Source organism: Balaenoptera musculus, chromosome 9 (genome assembly GCF_009873245.2).
Source record: "Balaenoptera musculus isolate JJ_BM4_2016_0621 chromosome 9, mBalMus1.pri.v3, whole genome shotgun sequence".
Lineage (NCBI taxonomy): Eukaryota > Metazoa > Chordata > Mammalia > Artiodactyla > Balaenopteridae > Balaenoptera > Balaenoptera musculus.
The window spans coordinates 60,316,921-60,343,023 of NC_045793.1; the positions used below are offsets into that span (position 1 = coordinate 60,316,921).

General features: G+C 40.3%; 1 protein-coding gene across 4 annotated transcripts in view; it reads left to right on the plus strand.

Annotated features, from left to right (window-relative positions):
- DYNC1I1 (dynein cytoplasmic 1 intermediate chain 1) overlaps window positions 1–26,103 on the plus strand; it is a 339,110-nt gene that overhangs the window by 187,996 nt on the left and 125,011 nt on the right. For all 4 annotated transcript variants that reach the window (XM_036863139.1, XM_036863141.1, XM_036863140.1 and 1 more), the window contains 3 exons: window positions 14,758–14,847; window positions 21,068–21,230; window positions 23,573–23,672. In XM_036863139.1, coding sequence (XP_036719034.1) covers window positions 14,758–14,847; window positions 21,068–21,230; window positions 23,573–23,672 — 353 coding nt within the window. The remainder of the gene's footprint in view (window positions 1–14,757; window positions 14,848–21,067; window positions 21,231–23,572; window positions 23,673–26,103) is intronic.

Here is a 26,103-nt window from a genome sequence, read left to right on the forward strand (position 1 = left end):
TGTTTCATTTCTGTGGCCCCATAAGATGGAGCTTATGCCTTGCACATGGTAGCTTCTCAAGAACATGTGTCCAATTGTAATGAATAGAAGCATTATTATTAAAGGGGGCAATTTAGGTTGGATGAGGACACCCAGATGAAACTGAAATAGCTGAGAACAGGCAAAAAAATTCAGGACTGCATGTCCTAAACACTAGACTATTTTTCCATTCTGGATAGGACAATAATGGTCATTATTTTTGTTGTCACACTTTCAATCTCACACTCACATTGAGCCTTTGACGTGAAATCTCTCCTAGTACCACTGAGGTGGTTCTTCTGTTTGAAGGGATATTCAGTAGAAAGTTATGAAGTCTCTGGTGAAGTGCTGCTCAGTTCATTCTCGAGAGATTCAGATTCTTTTGACCAACTTGATGTTTCAACAGCTTGAAAAATGAAGGAATGAACCATGTCTGTCTAGACTGACCAGAAAGTAAAAACAAGGGGCACTTTGAAATCTGTGAATCTGACCACAACTGAGAGTTGTACTTAGTCCAAGTAACTGGAAAAATCAGTTTCTTGGATTAGACAAATGCCTCCCTTAAGACTCTCAAACTGCTAGCTTTCTTCTTTCATAATTAATAGAAAATTATTACATTGACAGACAAGGGACTTCGTATTTGAGCCAATGGGAAAACTTGATGTTGAAACCAGGGGAAATAATTTAACCTCAAATAGAGTTGTTAATGCCAGGATAAAAGCAAACAAATGTGCTAATGATCTTCCCTGAGAATTGGACTGTGATGAATTTTGATGTATTTCCAGATGGAAAATATATCAGTTCTCTCGGGGGTGGGGATGGGACACCAGAATGAGAAAATGCTGAAATGGAAGTCAGCAAAGAGCACTCGGAAGATCCCGCTTTCATCTTCTAGAGAATGAAAGTGCTAAAGAGATAGAAAATTCTCATTTCAAGGAACCAGATCTGTGGGGTTGTAAGCATCCATGACAAGGTCGGGGAAGGGGGGATCCCTGATTTCCATAACAGGGACTGCCATCACTCTGCGGGCTTAAGGAATTATATGTGTGTTGGTTTCAAGATGCAGCGCTGCCTTGCTGTCCTTCTGTGCATTCAGTCATCTTATGGTCCAACACATATTTATTGCCACCTACCACCTACCCAGCTATTTTCTAGGTGCTTTGGATAGAGCAAAGAAGAGACACAGTCACTGACATTGTAGAATTTCCATTCTAAGTAGCAGGAGACAGACAATAAATACATACATAAATAAATGTATTAAATCAGATAGTTATGAGCGCTATGAAGTTTTTTAAAACTTAGGATAAGGAGAAAACAAGTGCCGTGTGCCAGTACAGAATGGGCTGAGGCATGTTGCTATATTATGCAGGTTGCTTAGGAAAGCCCTCACAGTCGATGTGACATTTGAACAGGGACTCTAAGAAAATCATGAGAAAGACATGTGAATATTTGGATAAAGAGTATTGCAGGTAGAGGGGACAGCAAATATAAAAGCTATGAGATATGAGAGTTCTTGGCAAGATCAAGAAAAGCTAGAAAGCTAGCTCAGTTGAAGCAGGGTTGGCAAAAGGCAGAGTAACCCATTTAGGAAGAGATGGAGCAGGGCACATCCTGTAGGCATAGTCTCGTACTGGAGGAAACAAGATTGTTCAAGGTAGACCTCCCTGCAGTAGTTGGGGACACTTCTGAATCTACACATAGATTGTGAAGCAATCCACTCACTGTGCTAAAACAATACTGAAACTGGGATAGGCAAGAGAAGCTGGGGTCTGTGTGAATGAAAATGGGTGGCAACTTTTTTTTTCAGCTGTGCTCCAAAACTGCTTTGCCACTTCCACGACCTTTCCTCTCCACTGGCTATGCTTATTCTTACCTCCAAACCCATTGAGACATCTCCATCCTTCACAGCTTAGTCCAAGTAACTGGGACAGTGTGGACACAGTTGAAACAGAATGGAATTTGGTACCTCAAAAACTTGGGTTAAAAAATCTGCCTTTATAATTTAGTAGCTCTCTGACTTTCAGAAACTTATTTAACCTCTTTGAGTCTCAGTTTCCTCATCAATCATAATAAAATGTTCTTTAAGTGTCTTAAGCCATTAAAGAATCATCATTAACCAAGGAGGGCAATTTGTAATCAGTAGATGAGAAAACTGAGGCACAAGGGGGGTTAAGTAAGTAGTCCAAGGTTACTACTAAATGGTAGGATCAGGATTTGAACTTGAGCAGCATGGCAGCAGGACTCATGCATTTAACCCTATGCTACCTTGCAGGCTAGTGTGCATGCTAAAAGAGATCATGAAGAGAAATAGAGAGTACCTACAAAGTAGGTAGTCCGTAGTTACTAGTTCCTGACCATTCATACTTTTTTGGTTGCCAGCGATAGAGAAACCAACTCCAAATTACTTAAGCCAAAAGAATGTTTGTTGGCTCTTAATGAATGTAAATCTAGGCCCTAGATTCTAGGGACATGCTGGCTTCAGCTACTGGTCAATTTAGGTTTCAGACTGTTACCACTATCCATCTCTTGGCCATGCTTTATTTATTTGTTTGTTTATTTGTTTGTTTGGCTGCGCTACACAGCTTGCGGGATCTTAGTTCCCCGACCAGGAATCGAACCTGTGTCCCCTGCAGTGGAAGCACAGAGTCTTAACCACTGGACCGCCAGGGAAGTCCCCATGCTTTATTTATTGATTCTTTTCAAGTTCCATATGGGGAGCCAGGACAGCTTTGGTTCCATTGTTAGTATGACACCCAATCCAATGGAGGAGAGGAATCCACTTCCCTGATGGTTAGAGTAACCACGTGTCCTGTTTTGGCGAGAACAGTCACACAGTGCAGTATAACAGAGGAGTCCACTTCCTTGTGGTAGGGGTGACCACACATCCTGGATTGCCCAGACTGTCCTCGTTTATACCTGCCAGTCCTGCTTAAATAGTAATTGTACCTCCATTCCCTCTGAGAAGTATCCCAATTTGGACAGTAGATGTTATGGTCACTCTACTGATAGTCCAAAGAGAAATACTGAGATTTAGTCTCATTGGTCACTGCCTCAGATACAAAGTGTTCCCCTAAATCTTAAGAAGGATTTGCTTAGCTGAGAGTGGGGAGGGATGGGTCCACCAAAGAAGAATAGAGAGACTGTTAGTCAAAGATGTGACTCGGTGGATTCTGGGTGGTCAAAGCCACAATACGCATTACAGTTCCCTTTTCTTCCTTTATACTGTTTGGCATGATTTAGCAGCAAGTTAAGGAAGTTTGGGAGTTGGAAAACATGAGTTTGAATCTTGACTCTATTCTTCCTGTAGCTCTAACCTTGTTGATCATCTTCTTTTCTAAGCCTCATATATAGAGAGAACTGATTATGTCTGCCTCAGTGAGTTGTTAGGAGTATTCAGTAGGCTAATGGAATAAAACCTTTACCACAAAGCTTGGCATATATGATTCAGTGAATTGTTCACTGTTGTTTTTCCATGATGCCTAGAACAGATCTGAGCATACATTAGGTGGTGAGCAAATACCTAGGGACCAGTGATGAGGACACCAAACAAAGTACAGGACCACGGGCCTCACAGTGAGTGTAGGGAGTCTCAGGGTAAGTTTAGAGAAGAGTTGCTGGCAATGATGATGAGACCTAGTGATCAAGGAAAGGAGCCTTAGAATGTGAAATTGAGTGAAGAGATTTGTGATCCAGCTGAAACACTGGAGAAACCACTGAGAAAATGTGCTTTTTAGAACACTGGGGAAATGACGTTATTAACATTTAAAACAGCCAAGAATATTTACTTAACACCCATATTGGGGCAAATAAATATGAATAATTAATGCATCCTAATCCCAAGAAACTCAGAATTTTGGACGGAGAAGAAAGCTCAGAAATGTACAGGGATGTGCTTTGCTTAAAATAAATACATATACATAAAGTAGAGCATGATAAATGTCATACTTTTAAACATGATAGTTCTTTGATTGGATATAGAAAGTGGTTAAGACAGACTCAAGTGCTATGAAGGGTTAAATGAGGAAGAAATCCCTTCCAACAAGGGTGAACAGGAGAGATTTGGGGAGCTGGGGGTTGTTAGAATAAGATCTTGAAGTGTAGATGGATTTTACATGCGGGGAAGATACAAAGGTATTCAAGGCCTTGACTATTCCAAGCAAAATCCTGCCCTTGTGCTTTTGTTTCCTCTACCTAGAATGCTTTCTCCAGCTATCCATATAGCTTGATCCCTGAGTTCCTTGAGTCTTTTTTTCAAATGCCACCTCTCACTAAGGACTTCCCAGCTATCTATGTAAAATTGTGATACCCACCACCTCCCTGTGTTGCTTTTCTCTTTAGCGCTTGCAACTCTCTAACGTACTGTAGACTTTACTGGTTTATCTTGCCAATTTTCTGTCTCCACCACTAGAATGCACGTGCCATGAAGACAGGAAGTTTTGTCTGTTTTGTTCACTGCTCTAATTCCAGCACCTGGAAGAGTGCTTGACACATATTAGGTGCTCATGTTTTGTAAAAGGAACGGAGGGAAAGAGTCTGCCTGAGGGAGCGACATGAACCAAAGGACAGATAGAATGTGGTAGTTTGAGCAGCGATCACAGTGTCAGTGTCAGCTGACTGGAGTGTGTGTACTGACAGGGGTGAGAGGGGATTAACATGGTAGAGGCAGTTCAGCAGGAAACACATGTTGGAGTCAGACCCTGGAAGACTTGAAGACTAGGCCAAGGAATCCAGCTTTTATTCTGCATGTCATGGGAACTATCAAGGGCTTTCACTGGGAAATTTATATGAGCAGAGTTCTGTTTTAAGAGCATTAATCTGACAGTGTAGATTGTCATACACTGTCAAGGGTAGGCATAGAGAGCAGCTGGAGGTAAGAATGCTAGCTAGGAGACCTGTCAGTAAGCCACATAAACGACCATGGTGCCTTTACCAAAGAGAAGGAGGGAGAAAAATGAAGAGGACAGAGGCAGTTGTGCAAGTGAAGGGGATACAAAGAGGTAGAATTAACAAGATTTGATTCTCTTGTTCACAAAAAGAATGCAGAAACAGACTCACATAGAGAAGAGACTTGTGGTTGGGAGGGCGGGAGGGGGAGGGATGGACTGGGAGATTGGGGTTAGTAGATGCGAACTATTACGTATAGAATGATGGGCAACGGGGTCCTATTGTGTAGCACAGGGAACCATATTCAATGTCCTGGGATAAACTATGATGGAAAAGAATATGAAAAAGAATGTGTGTGTGTGTGTGTGTGTGTGTGTGTGTGTGTGTGTGTGTGTGTGTATGTATAACTGAGTCACTTAGAGAACATGTAATAGTGGGATGACCTCTATGTGCGGTGGTGGATGTGATGACTGCTTTGACATTAAATGTCAGAGTCGCCAGGCTTAACGATGAGAGGTACCATGTTTTCCTTACGAACAATTTCTTTACAAGCAAAATAACGTTTCTAAATGGTTGCTACTTATTTTACTCTGTTTTTATTAGCTAGCATAACACAGTAACCATTTTAGTACCTGGAGTCCTTGAGATTTACTTTTTTCTGGGACATATCTATAGTTGCTGCTGAAAGTTAGGTATGATGACATCTCTGTCCCTGTGACCCCAGTTTTCTTTTTCACAAGCCATGCTCCCACTGAGAGGAAGTGCAAAATTGCACATTTGAAGAAGTGATAGAGGAAACAAAGAGAAGGGTATGGGATTGTCCAAAATCAAAAGTAGGCAGCAAAAGGGACTTAAGTCTGGAAAAAAAGCTAGGAGTCCCTTCTCCCTTTCCAAGCAGACAAGAATTGCATTTTCTAGTGTTTTGAATTATTGCCCAGAATGTCTGTGTGTGTGTGTGTATGTGTGTGTATGCCTCTATACAAATAAAGCTAGATATAGAATAGATATAGAGCCTGTGTCCTGTACAAGTCAAGGAGGCCCTATTAACATAGAGTACAGTGGGAGTGCTCTTTCTGGAGTTGTGCAATGATGGTTCTGCTTCCAAGGATGCAGAACAGAGGACTGATTTGAGGAGTGGCTTGGCTGTTTCGAAATCTCCCTCCCAGCTCCTGCACCATTAGAGATTAATTTATTGGGGTTACCATTCTCTAATCCATTAGTATGAATTAGTTCATTCAACTGATCATGGCTGAAGGCTCCATGACTTCCTGAGAAAGCTTAGGAGATGGGGACCTGAAAAATATAAAAGAATAAAGAGAGGAAAGATGCGGGGAGTGGTTTCTGGCAACAAACTTGGCCTATTTCATACACAGGTGAGCTAAGGACTATTCTGCTCTGGGCAATGCTGGAGAATTAATTGAAGTCAGCTAGTGATTGGCTTTAAATGTTGAGATGCTCTAGGAAATAGGGAGCCATTGATGGTTTTTAAGGAGGAAAATTTATGGAAATAGAGATCAATCACATCTTCCCATCCCCAAACATCAAATGCTGAAGTTACCCATGGGCTCCTGCCTGAACATCTCTAGAAGGGCATTCCCTTCCTGGTCTCTGTCCTTCCACGCAAGCTGACTAATCCACATCAACTCAATTCAGCACATATTTACTGCACACACATTATATATCAGCACAGTTACAAGTTTCAGAAGCAGCTGCTAAAAAGTACTATTCTCTGGCTTCCTCCTTGTTTTGAATATTTTCTTTCATTTCCTCCCATTTGCAATGCCTTGTGTGACATTCCATCAGGAAGTAAACTTTCCAAGTACTGTCATGTTAGAGCCTTAGGAGGGAACTGATGTGGCCTAGAGTGTTAACAGGAGTGCTCTGTACGATGAGAAATGTATGTTTTCTTTACTCTGGCCAGATTTTTCTAGACCAGAAAGTGAAGGTTTTTTTAAATATTAGCATGTAGTATATTTAACAAAGTGCTTACTGAAAATCCCACAAAATATGTCTTTGCCGCATATTTTTAAAGTACAGAGGCGCTCACCTTGGTTTGTGTAAGCATTCAGTGGTGCATGCTATACTTTATTTTGGCCGCCGTGATACGTATCGGGAGGGTGCCTCTCTTTGGACTCCTGGTGGAATTGGCAAACTGTACATGAAGCTGGTCCAAGGATAAGGTGACTTGAGTGAGTTCTGAACGGGAGCCCTCACTGTCTGCTGTGCAAACACATGTCTACATTCACAGTCCGATTCATCACGCCTACTGGCAACTGAACCATGCTAAGCCAAGTTCTCATCATCTGTTTCTTGGATTATGGCTATAGCTTACCTTCTAACTGTCCCCCTCACCCCTCATTCCAGGCTCTCCCACTCCCCTTCAGCCTCCATATTCTTAAACAAAATCAGACCTTGTCTCTTGAATTTTTAAAAGCCTCCAGTTTCTCTGCAGGGCTGGATGGCAGCAATAATTTTCATCAAAGGTCAGACCGCCCCTTAGCTATATTAGAATATACATAAAGAGCTGGCTGGGAAGGAGATAAGTGAGGTTTCAAAAGTCATATTTAGCATCTCCAGTGCCTTGAATTCCTTTTGAAAATTTAAATAATATTTATGGATTAAATGAGATGTATGTTTATTAAAAAGGGGGATACTGATCTCCAGAAAGACGTCCAAACTTGTTCTGTCATTCAAGGTCCTACATGGTGTGGTGCACACTACCTTTCCAGAGCAATCACCCATCTTGCTATTGCTAGTGTTCGTACTTGACGTTGATGATACTAACAAGCGTAGGTCTTTGAGGGACTTTTTGTCTGGTTCTGGAGATAAATGCAAAACCTAGTTTCAAGTGGTCTTGGCTGTGTTATCATAGAGATAAAACAGGGAACAGTGGAAGGGGTCAATGTGTGGAACAGTGGAAGGGGTCAACAAATCTGCTTGGGAGGAAGTGTTAAAGCCCCAGAGACGCATCACAAAGAGTTAGTAATAATCACCTCCTGGACATTGGAGGGAAGACCAAGACAGGCAGAAAAAAATAATGCGCGTTGCCTTTGAGGCATGTACCTACTGGGATTTTGGGTGATTGTGCATTGTCCAAAATGCAAACTGAGGTAGAAGAGACAAGAAGTTATGGGGTTTTATACTGAAATTTATAGGAAACTACAGAATTTTTTTTTGGTGGAGAGAGGATAAACAGATGTATTTTTTAAATAAAAATGAAACTACTAGAAATACAGAGCAAGACTGGTAGTAGTAGAAAGAACAGTCAAAAGGCTATCGTAATACTCCAGGAGAGAGATGGCAATGGCCTGGATGAGGGCAGTGCAGAAAAGACAGAGGTGGATTTAAGACAGATTTTGGAGGAGGAATTGAAAGGACTTAGAGGCCCCGTAAGCTCTGATGGAAAAGATGAATTAAAGGTGGTACTGTGATATCCAACTGTGAACGCGTGTGTAAGGTGGTACCGTTAGGTGGGATGGAGAATGTAGTCAAAGGAGCAGATCTCAGCGGAAGGTGGGAGTTCTGCTTTGAACATGTCGAGTGTGAGGTGCCTGGGGGACATTCATGTTGGAATGTACAATACAGAATCTGGAGCCTAGAAGGGATATCTTGGCAGGAGACATCCATTTGTGGGTGATGATGGAAGACAAATGTAAATATTATCCAGAGTGGCATTTGATATGAGAAAAGATGAAGCCGAAGACAGAACTGCAAAGAATATCTTCATTAAGGTGAATTATTTTTTAAATCGAAAATAAATTTTAATTTGAGAGATTAACTCTGTTTTTCTATAGAAAAATTTTAAATAGGTTATAAAAAGAATCCCTATCTGAAATAGCCATACATAGACTTATATAAAAGTGACTAGGGCATTTGCTCTTAAGTTAAGGGCAATACATCTAAAACACAAAAAACAAAAAAAGAGCTTTTGTTATCTCGCCGAGTCTGTTCACCAACAGTGTCACAGTAGTAAGTTTGATTTAGAATTGACTCTGTGTTCTTGCCATCCCTTTTATCTTTTGGAAGCTAGTGTTCTATTCATTTCTAAGCCACTAATTATTTTATCAGTTTCAACATTCACAATTTTTCACATTAGAATTGATGTATGTTATAGTGTAATTAGCAGTAATCAGTTTTCCTAGTGGTACACAAAGTAATTGTGTATCTTACAGTCTTTGGCCTGTTCGATTCGAAGTCATATGGTAATGGCTTTGTTCTTGCCCCTTTCGAGAAGGATGGAGTGAAATGGCCCACTCTGCTCCCTGCTTTCTTTCTCCCCCTGACCTGACTTAGCGGTCCTCCGTGAGGCCACAGGCCCCTTGTGAAAAGCCAGGAGCAGGGTGTCAAGGGCTCAGCCCAGGCACTCAAACCCTCTTATCCCGGGGTTTTGCGGGCCCTGAGAGAGCCAGGGAAAGCAAGAACCCACTGACCTCATAAAACCCAAGCCCTTCTCTTCACAGAGGGCCGCCCCGTGTCACTCGGGATTCTGGTTGCAAGCAGCAAGCACCAAGTCCAATGGGATTTATTGGAAGGAAATCTGGTGCTGACACCACCTCTAGTGAGATTTATTGGAAGGAAATCTGGTACTCACAGAATCAACAGGAGGCAGAAGGAACACGTTTGGAAAAGGGCAAGACCAAGGGAACCCAGACCGTGGAGCTCTGGAGTAGTCTGGCCAGGATGTCAGACACCGCTGCGTGTTGCCCCTCGTTAATCCTAGCTGTCCCCTCAGCTTTGCCTCCTGGCTCCAGAGACAAAGCCCCTGTTACGAGCAAAGCCCCTGTTAGGACACTGCCCAGATCCTGCCTGTGTCCTGGTCACCAGGAAATGGAGAGCAGGAAAATGTCTCCCCGGGGCGTCAGGAGAATAAAGTAGGGTCCAGCAAGGCGCCAATACAACAGTAGTGCAAGGGGAATCCCGCCCCCCCCCAGACAGAAAGGGGTTTTGGTGTTGTATTGCCAACAGTGACGAACGGTCCCCTGCACTTCCTTTCCAAAGACTCAAATTTGTGAGGCCATCACAGCAGCCCAACACTCAGAGGACTGTGGCGTATTCAAATTGGTGACATTGACTTCATTCTCATCCACCAACTACTGGAGGAAACTAACCTTTTGGGAGCTCATATAAGGGGTGAGGCCTTGTGCTAAGTGTGTTATGTGTAATTGCTGCCAAACATGCAATTACTTGTGTTTAGACCTTGAGAAAATCTTAAGGAAGGAAGACAGTGATGAGTAAACTTTTTTCTAACTAGAGAGAAAGAAGGCAACAACTGCAGACGGTAGAATTTGGGTGCTAAATAATTTCTAAAAGATGCTATTGTTTGAAATTAGCCCCTTGGGCTAACGGGCAATTAACTTCTGCCAGTAGTTTAATTTCTCATGTGTACCTGGTACAGGAAACTGTACATGGGTGGTAATTTTTTTCCCTCCAATCTCAGAGGAAATGTAACCGGGTATAAACTAGTAGCACAACTCATATAGCAGTAGTCTGTAGCGGTTCTACATAAATCCTTTTCTTTAAAGTTATTTAACTGTTCTGAAAATGGTTTCAACAGAAGTAATTCCAGTTGCACCAGAAAGGAAACCAGAGTCTTAAAGAAAAATATACTCTCTTTGCTGAGCAAGGCAAACATATCAGTATGCAGAGAAACAAACCAGTCTCTTGTGTTTTATTTCCTTAACAAATCCACTGAAACACTCACTTTCTGTCTTTAAAAGGATGATAGACAAAGAATTCTGTGGCCACTAAAAATTAATGCCTACAACTGGTTTGTAACTACTTTAAAAAGGCAGGTACTGTTTTTTAAATTTATTTCTCTTTTATTCACAGTATCTCATTATGGGACTTTGCACATATTATAAGAACTCATTTAAGAACTCATTGAAAACATACTCTCTGGGGAAGTATTTTCTATTTAAAGAATTAGATAACCTGCTATTTCCCCACCTACTTCAAAAAATAAACTAACACACTTCTATCACAATCTAGCCCTTTTTATAGCCAGGCCCTTATAGAATAATATATTTCCTAAAAGCTCTAAGTGGCACTGTCTGTCATGACGTTGCTTTTGATTCTTCCAGGATTTTTTAAAACAAAAATCCTTATAGCTGCGAAAGGTGAGAACTTGATACTATTTAAAGCTGACTAGCCAAAGTCATTTGGTGAAACTGACTTCGTTTTAAGAACTAAAAAATGTGAATGTACAAACTAGGTGGTTCTAATAAAAGCACAATTGTTTTCCATAGTCAAAGGAGCTGATAATAAAGTAATTTAGACCTTGACCTATTCCACCCTTTGGGTCTATGGAGTGAGATGGAAGAATCTATTTGTTGTTAGTTTTACTTCCCCATGATCTTCCCGTGGCTCACGCCTTAACTCCTTGAAGTTTTTGCTCAGTGTGGCCCTTCCTGACCACTCTATTTAAAATTTCACCTCTTCCTCCCCTTATCAGCATGCCAAATGTCCCTTTTCAGCTTTCTCTGTCCCCATCCCACTTACCTGACACAGTGTATGTTTTGTTTATTTATTTGTTTGCAGTTTCTCTCCCCTAACTCGTGGACGCTCTGTGACATGAGCACAGAATTTGTTTTTTTGTCTGTCTTGTTCCCTGTCCTGTGCCTGGCACCTGGCGCATAGTAAGTGCTCAGTAAATATTTTCTGACATACAAGCTAAGGCAACATTTGTTTGACGGTTCCTCTGTATGGATGTTTGCAACTCTCCTGGTGGTTTAAAAAGCAATTTCACATCAACACTTTTGCTTATTCTCACAATAAATTTGTGTTTTAAGACCGGGTTATTATCCCAATTCAGCAGATGAGGAAAAAGGCCTCAGAGAGTTTCTACGAACCATGTAAAGTCAGGGGCTGGCAAGTGGTAGACTCCAGCCTTGAACTCAGACCAATTACTTCCCTTGAAATGCTGCTCCCACCCAAGCTGCGAATCTGTCTGGCTGAAGGAATACAGCAATGCTTTGTAGTAAATGTTGCGGGTCAGGTCTCAGGAGAGTGTATTCCACAAAGTAAATAAGAATAGAGTGTGGATGTAGCATATATAGTTTTGATGAATAAAGCAACCCATCTGTTTAGCTCTCAAGGGTGTGAAACCTAACTTCTCCTCAGCTGAGTGTTACATGCGCTGACCTCCGGGAATTGGGAGAGCGAACCATGCGATGTCCACCTCTGAGAGCCTCCACACACCCCTCCTTACCCTGCACCTGAGCAGCGCACCTGCTGTGCTTCAGGCTTTTCTCCACAGCATTTCTATTTCATGACAGCTGCGGGTAGGGACGTAGTGTGCGTAATGGTTAAAGATCAGGTCAGATCAAAACATGCAGAACCAGACAAAACTTGAAGCTCAACATGGTTGGGAGTTTCTCTGGGGGAAATTACTCTGTCTCCTCATCTATAAAATTAGGTTGGTAGTACCAAGTTCGGATAAATAAATTAGATGATACAAGTAAAGCATTCATCACTGCTTTAGTTGTTATTATTGTATATCTCATTATCTCTTCTACTAGATTATAAGGTCATAGAAGGTAAGGCACGCTACTGGCTTTATTAGTTTGCTAGGGCTGCCATAACAATGTCCTATAAACTGGGCAGTTTAAACAGTAGAAATTGAACGTCTCACAGTTCTGGAAGCTAGAATTCCAAGATCAAGATGTTGGCAGGGTTGGTTCCTTCTGAGGGCTATGAGGAAGAATCTGTTCTGTGTCTCTGGTGGTTTACTGGCAAGCCTTGGTACTTCTCAGCTTGTAGAAGCATCCCCCAGTCTTCGCCTTCATCTTCAATGGCATTCTCCATGCATGTGAATCTGTGTTTAAATCTCCCCTTTTTATAAAGACACTAGTCATGCTGGACTTGGTGCCCGCACTACTCCAGCATGCCCTCATCTTAACTAACTATATCTGCAATGACACTATTTCCAAATAAGGTCACATTCTGAGGTACTGGGGGTTAGGATTTCAACATAGAAATTTGGGGAGGGGGACACAGTTCAACCCATAAAGTGGGCTTTGGCACCTTTGCATTTGTTGTATTTACTTGTATTTAGTAAGTGCCAAGGAACAGCTGCTGAATCCATTGGATTTAAATACTTGTCTCTAGAAGGTTCAGAGATGGAGCTACTTCCCAGCAGATTAGTGGCCTTTTGAAAATTGCCTCTCCATCCAAGGTTTACCAGAAGAGGAAACTTCCCTCCCGCTAGTGCGTCACTGGGCTTTGTGTTAGGTCTTTGGGTCAGGAAGATACATCAGGTCGAGGTGAATATTTTGTTCAGGACCTTCCAAGCTGGTTTTTAATGGGCAGATAGCAGTAATATCTTTATATATAAAGATTTAGATGTGGTATTTATAATTTAACATGTTAAAGGTCTATTTGTCTAAAGATCTGGGTAACAGTGTACTTTTCAAAATTTTAAGTGCACATTTTTGTTTCACAGGTATGTGTTAGTAATAATGTGTTAGTAATAACTGTGTTAATGTGTTAATAATAAATGACAGTTTTCCTCAAAAGTGTTTTACAGTCTTTCCATTATGTATTTAGTGTGATTATAAAGTAATGATGTTGGTTCCACAATCTACACACATGCATATAGATTACTGTATTTCAGTATCTAAACTGCAATACTATACTTTACATATCCATATTTTTTAAATGGATATTCCTTCTGCAAATCACTTGCTTAATATAATCAAGAACTTTTAGAGTTGCTTTTCAGGCTATACATATTTGTTTGGGCATTTAAATATGCATATATAATGCATTCTCTAAGTGGTTAGAGCTGAAATTTTGAGTTACTATAAATCTCAGGATTTATTGTGATGGAAATGGGACTCTCCATAGAGCTTTGGATCTTATAGAACGTCTGTAAATATCAATATCTGTTGAATGAATGAATATATGAATGAATGATGGGGGTGGAGGAAGTGAAGTCATTTCTTTTAAACTCCATTTGAGCCAATGAAATCAATATAATACTTGAGCGAAGGTAATATATTTAAAAACCATGGAAGCAAGTTTTAATTTTTTATACTGTTTTATTCCTGTAAGTTGGATTTTCTTGTGACACTTTGTCTTGCCCCTCTATCCTCTACACCGTGACTGATGATTTCAAGCACTCTGCACTGAAAGGGACCTCCAAGAAAGGCAGTTTGGGAAGAGAGAGAGAGAGAGTGGGAGCACATTTGCGTAGGGCAGGAAGGGCACTGTAACATCTGGCAGTGGTGGCCGACTGGTATCGTTTGTTAGTGCTCATTAAATTCACATTAATGCAGGAACTGCTCTGAATGTGTAAATGCCATTTCAGGTTGGTTGCATTCTCCCAGGCCAATGGCAATGACTTTTGGGGCCCTACCCCAGGTTGTTTACTTGCCAATGGCATTTGACCTGGGGTCAGACCTGTATTTAACCCTTTCCTGTAGGTCAAAACCAAATTAATTTGGTGAGAATGAAATTGGAAATGAGTCGTCTGTACAGCAGGTGTCCCCTGTGGAGAATGTGCTACAGGTGGAAACATTTTAAGATCTGTTCCTGGCCCATCTCCGAAGAAGCTTCAGAGGTCAGAGAGGCAATTCCAAGACATCCCATGTGGTGAGGGCCTGGAGATGGATGTAGCAGGTGCCGACTCGGGGCGGTTTTCTCAGAAGCGTGGGGGACTTTCAAAGAGGCCCTTTTTGGAGATAATGTATTCATATATTCATAAACGTATATCTTGGGCATTCATCGTGGACTGATTTACTTAGAAGCCGCCCTAAATGATTGGAACTTTACCCTCTGCCCCTACCTCCCACCATCAGCCAGACACTTTGATTTGAAGGAAAGAATATAATGCATTTTTCTCTTTCTTTTTTCTAGAGGATGAGGATGATGAGGAAATGGTGGAACCTAAAGGTGGCCAGGATTCAGAACTGGAAAATCAAGACAAAAAACAGGAGGTGAAGGAAGGTATGGTGTGGGAGCTAAATTGAGTCATCATTTTATTGCTGTCTTTTTAACCAACATAAGGGACTATAGAGGTAAGTAAAAATTAAACGTATACCTCCTGCGTGGAAGGTTTTCTGTGACTGATCAGTACATTACATTTAGCAACATAAACTGTAATCCTTTATTTTTTTGACTGACAGAAACAAATAAAATACGAACCATCCACAAGTCCAGCAACAAGTCCAGTCACATTTCCAGTAAAATTATTACTAAATAGCAGTAAAATAAGACACTTGTTATCAATTGACGTGCTATCTAGTTCACGCCATCATATATTCCCAATGATAACAGTAAAGGAAAGGAGCAGGTATAATTATTATGTCAATAAATTCTGAGGTTTATTCGTGTGATCTACAGAGAAACATTAACCGTGATCATCACTATTAACTATACTATGAAAAGTTTTCCTCCACACTCTGCCCATATCAGAAGGAGCAGCCTTTACATGCTCCAGTGAGAACAATGACTAGTATTTATTAGGGGCTTACTAGGTACTTGGCTCTCTCCTTAACACTCCAGAGATATTATGTACCCTTCGCAACATCCTTTTGAAGCAGATACTATTATTTTCCCTATTTTATAGATAGAGAAAAAGGAAAAGAGAGGTTTAAAAATGTACCCGTGGATACATAATGTATAAGTACACGATCCAGGATTTGGAGTTGACTCCAAAGCCTATACACTTGCCCACAAAGCCATCCTCCTGTAATAGCACTGGATTTCAAAAAACAAGAAAGCAATAATGAAAAAAGAAAAGAAAGGGGAAGGCAAGAAATACTATAGCTGATGTTTCCCTAAAAATCTAAGTTTGTGTCCCTTTGAGATTTTCAGCCTATGGAGAAGAAGAGAATTTTGAGATTGTCATTCTTATTGAGAAATGGAGTGTCCATGAGAATGGAGTGTAGATTAAAAAGATTCTTCCGTATTTCCTACTAAATGTCCCGAGTTTAGAGCAACGTAAGTCTAATTAGAATTTCATTTGAGTTTTAAATTTTCAATTTGCCCGTGGCTCTGGCGAAGTGCATGGCACATGGTTGTCCCTGGGGACTTTGTAGGAGTGGGTATGTACTGGTCATAGGGACTCACTTCAACCTGCCCAGGCATTGAGTGACGTGGGTTACTGTCAAGTTCTAGGGTACGGCTGTAGGCAGGCAGTAGATTCAGCATCTTTAACAGTGGCATCCACAGAAGGCACAAGTTACTCTTTCTGAGAGATGCTAAAAGGATTTGATTGAAGCAAGTTCACATTTAAACCTCCTACTAAGAACATGTATATATTTAAGCTGGTGAATAGAATATCATTAACACAGGTGTAGCAAGAGACAAAATAAGTCAAAGTTTACTAAAATACCCTCACCCTCTTTTTTTTTTTTTGCAAAATATCCTTAAGATGTATTGGGTGATAAGGAGCCAGGGTGTATTTTGTGTGTCTTGGCACGGATTCCCTCCTGCCCCCCAGCCCCAATCTCCAAATTCTCTTCTCTGGCAAAGCATTGCAACCTCCTTCTTAAGTTCTGAGCAAAAACACCCTCCAGTTTTAACTCTCACTCATGCTTCATGGAATTGATTAAAGTCCTGTTAAAAGTCCAAAAGAAGTTTGAAAGTGCATTTCCTGTTACTGCTGAGCCGTGCATCTTAAGTCTCTATTAATGGCTTTTCTGCAAATTAGCACATAATGGGTTAAAAGCATGTTTATGTTGGCATCAAACTCTCTCTGGCTATTTTTTTTTTAAAGCAAGACAGTATTTTGCAAACTTTTTAAAGAATCTCTAGCAGATACAATCGTGGCGCCGTTCATACAGCTGCATGGTAGTCAGGGCTGTGTCAGCACTTCCATAGGAACCCTGAGTTTCAGGGATTTATTACTTAGCCATAAACATTTGCTCTGGGCTGAAATTTGACATACACAGTTTCAAACCAGGGAACACATTTTTGAGAAATCTGGCCTTTTTTGGAGTTAAAAAAAAAAAAAAAGTGCTGAGGGGGAGATGGGAAAAAAGTCAGTGCTCACTAGCTTTTGACATTTTTGCCCATGTGACATCAAAAATGCATTAAACAGTAAAGAAATATGGGTTTGATTTATTACTCTTCACACTCTTTTTTCCACAACAGAGTAGGGAAAACAGCAGGTAGCTTTTAGCTTTTAATCAAATTTTAGGAAATTTCTATATGTGAGTGTCCTAGTATTTTCATGTTTAGAGATTTAAAGCAACAGAATCGGAAACGTGACTCTTGTAAATGCACATTAACTCATAAACCTCACATTAACTTCAGAAAAGGACATCATTCTTTATTAGTTTGGTTTGGTTTTCTTGCTCTTGTTTTTGAACTGATTTCACTGTAAAATTCAGTAAGAGCTACTGTCCCTGTTTAATCTGATTTAATATTTAAGTTTTGTGGGTTTACTTATTTATTTTTTAATCTTTTTGATATATTCTTGAAAAATATTTAAAAGATGTAATTTTTATATTGAAATTTAAAGCTACATCATTGAAACAAGGCAACACATTTCTGAAATGGATATTTTAAAAATTACTTTTGACCTAAAAATGAGATTGTAAAATACTCAATATAAATTGTGGATTCCATTACGGATTTTACATTTTTACAGAGAAAAAAAATCCAGGAACTCTAGAAATCAAAAGATATAGTGTCTAGTAAACAGAGTAAATCAAAAAGAAACTGAAATGGTACACATTCAGGTCAATAAGAAAACTTAAGAAAGCATAGCAAATAGGATAGAATCAACATGAGAGACACATAAAAAAGTATTTTCATGTACAATACCAAGACAAATTAACATTTCTATAATAAAAAGAATTAAAAGTAGACCCTAAAATAAAATTCATACTAGATTTTAATTTTGCAGGCCATGAATTCATAGAATTAGGCAGTTCTCTAAACTTTGAGTTTCATGACTCTAGTACATTGTTTTCATACTTCTTATTCAAGCTAAATATAACTGTTCAGGTAAATTTGGGTAAGTTTGAAAATTGTGCTGTCATTGGCTCATATGTAAGTCATATCCATGTGTACTACTTTTCCTGAAGAATCTTTATTTCTTAAAAAAGGTCACTTTAAATGCATAAAATATTGTTAGCTCTTGGCAGAAATACTCCATGTTGCAAAAACAAACAACAAACCTCCTATAATAGCAATTTCTGCTTAACTTGTAAGAAAAATCAAACATTATCATTGCCCTTGTTTTGCTCTGTTACGCCTGTTGCTATTAAATTACTTCCTACCTTTTTATGCAGGGAAGATGTTGAAAATAATTCTTTAGGTTCCAGGGATAGGGAAAAGCTGAAGAAACAGAGATTTTAGGGAGAATTTGGGGTCTATCCTGGAGTAATACAATTCTGATTTTAATTGTTTATGCTTATATTTAAAATTTTGTGGACTCCATTAATCAACTAATTTTTTTTTTTTTCATGAAATATGATGTCTGGAGAGGTTTTACCTCCAAATACAGATTTTGGTTGTGGTTCCTGGATGCTCCATTATGTTTTCATTACATTGTAATAACACATCAATTTAAAGACTTTTAAATATGAGAGGTTTGGGGTTTTAGCGAAAATAACTATGGCTCTGTTTAACTCCTAAGTTGAATATTGTTTATGACTTTTAAAAAGTACTCATCTGCACATGCATCTTATTATTTTGTGCTAACAAATCATGTCATTTGGTCCCTGTTAGACATCAAAGCTTAATATAAAATATGTTCTTTGTTTTGCTTCAGTAGCAATTTAATTTCAAGCCAAATATTGTATTGCCAAACATAACATCTGGAGACGCTACTGCTTCACTTACCTGAACTTGGCCTCTGCAAATACACTTTGATCAGCCATTTATGTTTCTCTTAGAGAAGAAGTTGTATGTCTTGAAAGCTGAGATCAAAATGACAGTAAGCTACAGGGAAGAAAAAAATTACAGAAAATTACACAGGAACTGTTTTTTATTCAAGGTAATGGACCTGTAAGGAAATATACAGGTGGAATACAAGTAGCTCAAAAAGATAAACAGAGAATAGAATAGATATTTTTAAAATGTAAAAACAGGAATAAAGGGAAAAAATTCCTATTTCTCTGCTTAATTTCAAGTGTGTCTCAAGTCATCCATCAGCAGTGACAAAAGCTGAATGAAGCTTTTAAAATAAGACATTCTTCTTGGCCCTGTAGCATCCTTGTTTAGTGAAGTTTATTTATTTATATAACAGTACTGACCAAACCAAAAGGACCCTAGCGTTTTCCCCTTTACCTAGTTACATTTAGTAGTTTTACTGTTTTCTTGAACTTATATCAGGGTGAAAAAATTCAAATGCCTCATTTATGGGTGTTTTAGAAAGTAGACAAATTATATATAACTGCTAATTATTGAATGCTGAACTATTTGCCAGTATATTTAAGTCTTAAACCAGACTTAAAGTTTAGGTGTCATTGCCTCATTTTATGGATAACACTGCGGCTTAGAGAGCTTTCATTGATTAAAAAATCCAGGCTAGCAAATGGCAGAGTAACTCTTGGATTCCAGGCTGGTTTTGTAGAGTTCTTGTTGTTTACAGTTTACACATTGCCCATTTCACCATTTCTCAAACTAGTGTCTGTGCAGCATTGCTCAGCAGATGTGGATGGAGGTTTTTGGAGAGTCCCAATACACATGGGCACATTTAGGGCTCTGGAGACTTCAGCAACAAAGAAATATTTCCGGCTGTATTTAGGGCTGCTAGAAACACCGGGATGAGCTGTATTTGGAGATAATCTTCTGCTGTAGTGGATGAATCATGTTTTTCCATTTCTCAAGGTGTGAATCAACTACGTCATAATCATTCTAATTTCTTGTACAAATACAGACCCTGGAGTCTTTCCAGACCCCCCTGCCTTTCAGTCTGGGGCAGGGGAGGGGAGGCCAGAAGGGGGGAGACATTATGAACATTAAAAGCTTGAGATCTACTTCCATGGCTCTGCAGGAGGGCTTCTTGACAGTTCAGATTTCTCAGGACAGTGGCTTCAAGATACCATTAATCAAATAAAATAACACTTCCATAAAACATTATGCTATAGGTGGCTGTACCTAAATGAGTCCTCTGACCACGTGGCCAGGTAGAAATCGGTCCTGGTTATGAGGATGGTTGTGGAAGTGTTTGGGAAATCCTGTGGGTGAGTCATTCCACCAGGGACCCCTATGGTTTTAATGCACTGCCCTCCTCTTGTAGCTTAAACTCCAGGAGCTTCTGGTCCTACTGGAAGAGTAATTGATCAAACATTTATTGAAGTCTCTCTGCAGGAAAGTTGAACTGGGGTTCCTGAAGAACCACAAAGGTTCAGCTGACAGTTTCTGCCCTTAGGGATTTCTCATTCTGGGGGAGTTCCTAATCCTTCCTCTATAGTTTTATGTAAACCCTGCTACTGAAGGAACAGTTTATATAACCTAATCGTGACTCTGAGGTGAGCTGACTTTCAGACACTATGACATATTGCTAGTTATTTAATCTCTCTTTGCCTTATTTTGTATCTTCAAATTTAGTCTTATAAGATTAATCATGCTGGAAAAGTAAGGCATAATAACAATTATGAGGTGTCTTATAGCATTTATTTGTTCCATGTGTTTGTTTAAAAGCAGAAGATATCTTGGGTAAAGGTGGGTTTGGAAGGACACGTTTCAGTTTTTGAGGAGAATCTATATAATGATCAATCAGCCTTATCAAGTAACTATCTAAAATAAAATGAATTTATCAGTAGAGGAAAGGTGCTATCTGGATCATATTATAGATAGTTCTTAATTATTTAGTATGTGCAGCTTTACAATCTAATATACATGGTTTTATAGATTTCTCTATTATGTACTATTTGAGCTGTTTTTCAAGTTCAGTTCTAAAGAAAGTAACGTTCAGAACTCATTGTTAAAACACACCAATCATTTTCATTTGTAATATTTTTCAACTCTTCAAAATAGTAATTAGTCCAGATATGAAATCTTTTTGTAAAATTGTCAGTGAAGACATCTGCAAAAACCTTTGGTGTGACTTTAAGAGTAATTTAGAATTAATATTAACAGTGGTTTATTTCACTGTGTCTTATCACTCTTTTGATAAGCAATGTCTTTCAAGAGTTGGATTCCTCTTGAAATGTTTTAATTATCCGTTTTTATTTTTCTTTTCCAACAATCTCTTTTACATAAATAGCTCCTCCAAGGGAGCTGACAGAGGAAGAAAAACAGCAGATCCTTCACTCCGAGGAATTCCTCATCTTTTTTGATCGGACAATACGGGTAATTGAAAGAGCGCTGGCAGAAGACTCCGATATCTTCTTTGACTATAGTGGTCGAGAGTTAGAGGAAAAAGATGGGTTAGTTTCTTGTGTGCATTTAAAAAAATACTGTGATAAGTTATCTGTTGATTCTAAATTCACTTATGTTTTGAGTAGGCAAGTTCCAAGCCTAACAAATCAGAGGAGTATGAAATTCCAGAGCTGATCTTGCTGAACAGCTTTGACTAAGGGCTTTGGTTATGACTTCTGGCTTAGAGTTTCCTTGTAATTATCATGTGCTTCCATGAAATGCTTTTGAACTTGATATCTGGGGAACAGTCCAGGTGATAGAGACTGGCAGAGTCATGTACATTGTCCTCTGAGAAAACATAAGCAGCAAAAGGAGATTTGTGTTATATCCAGTAGATCTATTTTTGATGTCTAAGCAAACAGGAAGCCGAAGAAAATAAACATGAGATATGGGAGACCTTAACTGATGTGGGAGACAGCCAACAGAGACTGGGAACTCTTTCCTCTTTTGATGCCATAAGATGATGTGTATATGCCTTTTAGGAAATACAAGTGCCATTTACTTTTTTTTTTTATAGCTACTTTATTTATTTATTTATTTATTTTTTTGGCTGTGTTGGGTCTTCGGTTCGTGCGAGGGCTTTCTCTAGTTACGGCAAGTGGGGGCCACTCTTCATGGCGGTGCGGGGACCGCTCTTCATCGCGGTGCGCGGGCCTTTCACTATCGCGGCCCCTCCCGTTGCGGGGCACAGGCTCCAGACGCGCAGGCTCAGTAGCTGTGGCTCACGGGCCCAGCTGCTCCGTGGCATGTGGGATCTTCCCAGACCAGGGCTCGAACCCGTGTGCCCTGCATTGGCAGGCAGACTCTCAACCACTGCGCCACCAGGGAAGCCCAGTGCCATTTACTTTTAACTAACCATTAGAAGTAAATGGCCCCAAATGACTTTCCCTGTGACTGCAACATATGTATTATGTTCGGCAGGGGCTGGTCAGCCATCTTCATGTGGATAATTGGAGGCACTTTATGAGCTTTGTGAGAGATATAGCTGGTTTTTAGCCACCAATTTCTTTTGGCCAAGAACAGTATGAAAAGACGAGATTACCTGCCTTTTTCATTAGACCTGACATTTTACTACTTCTAAAATTCAAATACATTGTCAAAGGCCAGCCTATCATCATTGAAGATGCTCAAGGCAATGTAACAGTGGCTCTGAAAACAGTTTCAAAAGGGAGTTCTAAAACTGTTCTAAACAGTTGACAGCGTCGTTAGACTACATCAAAGAGAATAATATTTTGAATATATGTGTTATATTTGTTTTCTTTTAAAAAGCCATTACTCTATGGCTCAGTTAGTTTTCTGAGTCCTCTTTCCCTCTGGGTGCCTGGCACAGTGTTATACTGGGTTCCTGGCAGATATTTGGGTGCATGTACCTCTTGCCTGAGTTTGCAATGGTGGAGCTGAGGAAAGGTTAGCAGGGGAAAAAAAAGTCATAATAAGTCAGCTGCTTGGAGCCCAAATACCTAATCTGAGGTCAAGTCACCCAGTCTGAACAAGAACTATATAGGACAAGTGATACAGGGTGCAAGGCAATGGAATGAAGCAAATGAACAGAAAAAAAAGGTGAGTGTGGAAGAATTCCTGAACTGAAGCCCAAGGAGTATAGGCAGCTTTTTATGCAGATCCCATAGCTGCTGACACAGAACAAGTATGACTCAATTTAAACACTCAGTCTTGTGGAGCAAATGCATGACCAGTGCAGAGTTCTTGAGAGGAGGTTTTGCAGCCAGTTGAATATCAGCCAAGTAAACACTAGCTAAAGTGTAATCCTCCTCCACCCAGATGCTATTTTGGTCTATGTTAGGTATCTAAGGTGTTTGGTGAATCCCTCACTCCCCAGCAGGCCTGTCTCACGGTGGAACTTTTCACTTGCTATTGAACAAGGAGGCAACTGCCACCTTCAATCAGAAATTACAGGTAAAGAGAAACCCGCATTATCATTTCTGGTCTAAGGCCAGATAAGGTGTTATTGATACCAAAGAATCTCCAAATGTGCTGTGTTTCCTTGACAGCTGGGAAATCTCTTGTAAACTCTGATTCAAGGCAGAGCTTATTAGGGGGAGGAGAATGCTTTAGAACTGCTCAAGATAGGAAGCTGAAACAAATTTGACGTTTCACACCAGGCTTGGAACAACATGTGGAAACCTTTTCTGGGCCAGGTTAGAGAGAGCTTTGCAGAAAGGAGACCACCTTTCGTTCATTTATGATCAGAGTTTGCTGTCTAAATTGATGCTTTGGCTTTAGAGAGTATTGTGTGCCATGCTCTTGCCATTTCATTCTTTCAGTGTGAGCACTAGAGATAAAGCCCCATTTTGAAGCATCATATTTGTCTTTGATGTTTAAACCCTCCTAGGGATGTCCAGGCTGGAGCCAACCTTTCTTTCAATCGTCAGTTCTATGATGAGCATTGGTCCAAGCACCGAGTAGTCACTTGTATGGACTGGTCTCTCCAGGTAAGAATTGTTGCTGGGATGGGACAAACTGGACTTGTGTTCTCATGGCATTTGTATTTAAAGAAAAAATAAGAGAGAATTGCTCCACTATTTTGGATGTGTTCACTAACCTGCACTTTTTTTCTGTGCCTGTTGGTTTTCTTTCTCATTTTACTGAAGTTTCAGTTTAAAATTTGCACTCTATTATTCATACACGTTGAGTACTTACTAGGTACCAGACAAGGAGGCAGGCCATTCTGTCCATGAAACTGCTGTCACTAAGGTCACCAATGATTTCCTACTTGTCAAATCCTGTGGATATTTTTAAGCCTTAATCTGCCCTGACCTCTCTTTGTCATCCAGCTTTGTTGACTTCCCCATACTTCTAAAAATATTATCCTTCCACTGAGTTCCACAACTCGACTCTCTTTCAGTTCTCGAACTCCTCCAAGACTTCTTTTTCCTCTCCTACCCTTGTGGTCCTCGTGGTCATGCCCTCAACCTTTACTCTTCTCGACATGCTCTCTGTGGGAGATCTCTTCCACCGCTATGGATTCAACCATCACGTGGGCAGCCTTTTTCTATCCCCCGCCCAATCTCCCTCCTGAATTCCACTTTACGCACCAGACAGATCCATTCAGGTGTCCCATAGAATCTCAAACTAATCACTAACTCATTATTTCCACACATCTGAAATCCGTTTTTGCCTCCTCTATTCTATGTTAAAGCCATCACAATATACCCAAAGACCTAAAGCAAAACTTTCATCATTAACATTAGAAACTTTCTCTCCCTTATCTCCCAGACCCAGTCTGTCACCAAGACTGTCCGTTTCGCCACTCATATATTCATCATCTTACACCTGTAGTATTGCTAACCTTATGTTCTTTCTGCATCCAAACTTGTCCACCTATAGTTTTCCCTCTAGACATCTAGCCAAATAATCTTTCTAAAAATGCAAATCTGATCACTTCACTCCCTGGATTAAAACTCCCTATTGCCTGCAAGAAAAAAAAAAAAATCTAAACTCCCTAATGTAGCGTTCATAGTGAAAGCAGGCAGATTTACCAAAAGCCAATTTAATGGCCAACTCAATTAGTGTATAATTTACCCAGCACTGAGTAGTTAAATAATGCACATAAAGGCACACAGCCTAATTGTGGTGAGGTCAGAATATGAACTCAGGTGGTCTGACTCCTGAGCTCACATTCTTGATGACCATGCTCCGTCCCCTCCTGTAATGACAATGACATAATAGCAATGAGGGAAATAGGAATGATAAGTACTGGGCATTTATACACAGCGCAGTTTCTGTTTTCTTATAGTCTATGCTTTTATTGGGAATAATTATCATGGCTAGCTTTTAATTTGTGTTTCTTATATGCTAAGCACTGTGCCAGCTGCTCTGGAGGCATTGTCTTATTTCACCCTCGTAACATCAAGTGAGGCAGCCACTGTTTCTATTTTAATTTTATAGCTGAAGAAATTGAGGCTCAGAGCAACTAAGTATCTTACTAACAGTCACTCAGCTAGGATGTGGTACATCAGGGCTTTGAACCCAAGTCTTTCAGCACTTCCAGGCGTATGCCCTTTACCAGTGCCTCCCACAAAGGGCTTATGAATCTGGAACCAAAAGAGGTTCTAAGTGCTGAGTGACGTAGGGCCGAGAGCAAGTGCTTTCAGGATTCAGTGGAGGTTGCAGTCTGTCTCTGGTTGGACAGGGCATCTTAGAAGACTGGGATTAGACAAAGGGAGGGGAGAAGAGTGAGTTCTAGGCAGAGCAGTGAAGCAGATGATGTGAAGAGCCCCATTTAGTCGTGCTGGGAACAGGAACACTGAAGAGGAATGTAATCCCCTGCAACCAGACTGTCAACAGCCACAAAGTGGGCAAGCGTTCTCTCCCCTTGAATCTCTTTTTACGTCCAAACGAGAGAGCACGCAGGGCGTGGTCGTGCAGAGGCTGATACAGGCAGGGTGTGCCCAGCCACTTCCCTCCAGTGCGTGCGTGGTCTGTGAGCACGCTCGGGTGTGCGTGCAGAAAGCAGATCCAAGGCTGAGGGAGCGCTTAGCTCGGCTTGTTCACTTGTTCAGAGTCTGGAAATCACACAGGAACCTTATCTGACACATTCCTCAAAGGCAGATCTCACTGATAACTCTCCCTGAGGAGGCAGCGGGGAGGTCACCAGTGGGGCTGGTCCCTGCCTGGCCTCAGCGTGTGCTGGGCCCTATTGCCCGTGGATAGGTTTGTTTCCACACAGGATCTTTTTTTTTTTTTTTGATTTCTCGTTACATGATTTATTGTCACTCAGTACTTAGGGATTAGTAAAAAACAAATGGATAGAAAAACTGGAAATCTGAAGAAATTAAATCTACCATGTTTTTGTTGACCTGTAATCTGAATTGGGTTCTAATAAATTTCTTTTTATCTAAGTCAGTCACACATTTCATTACC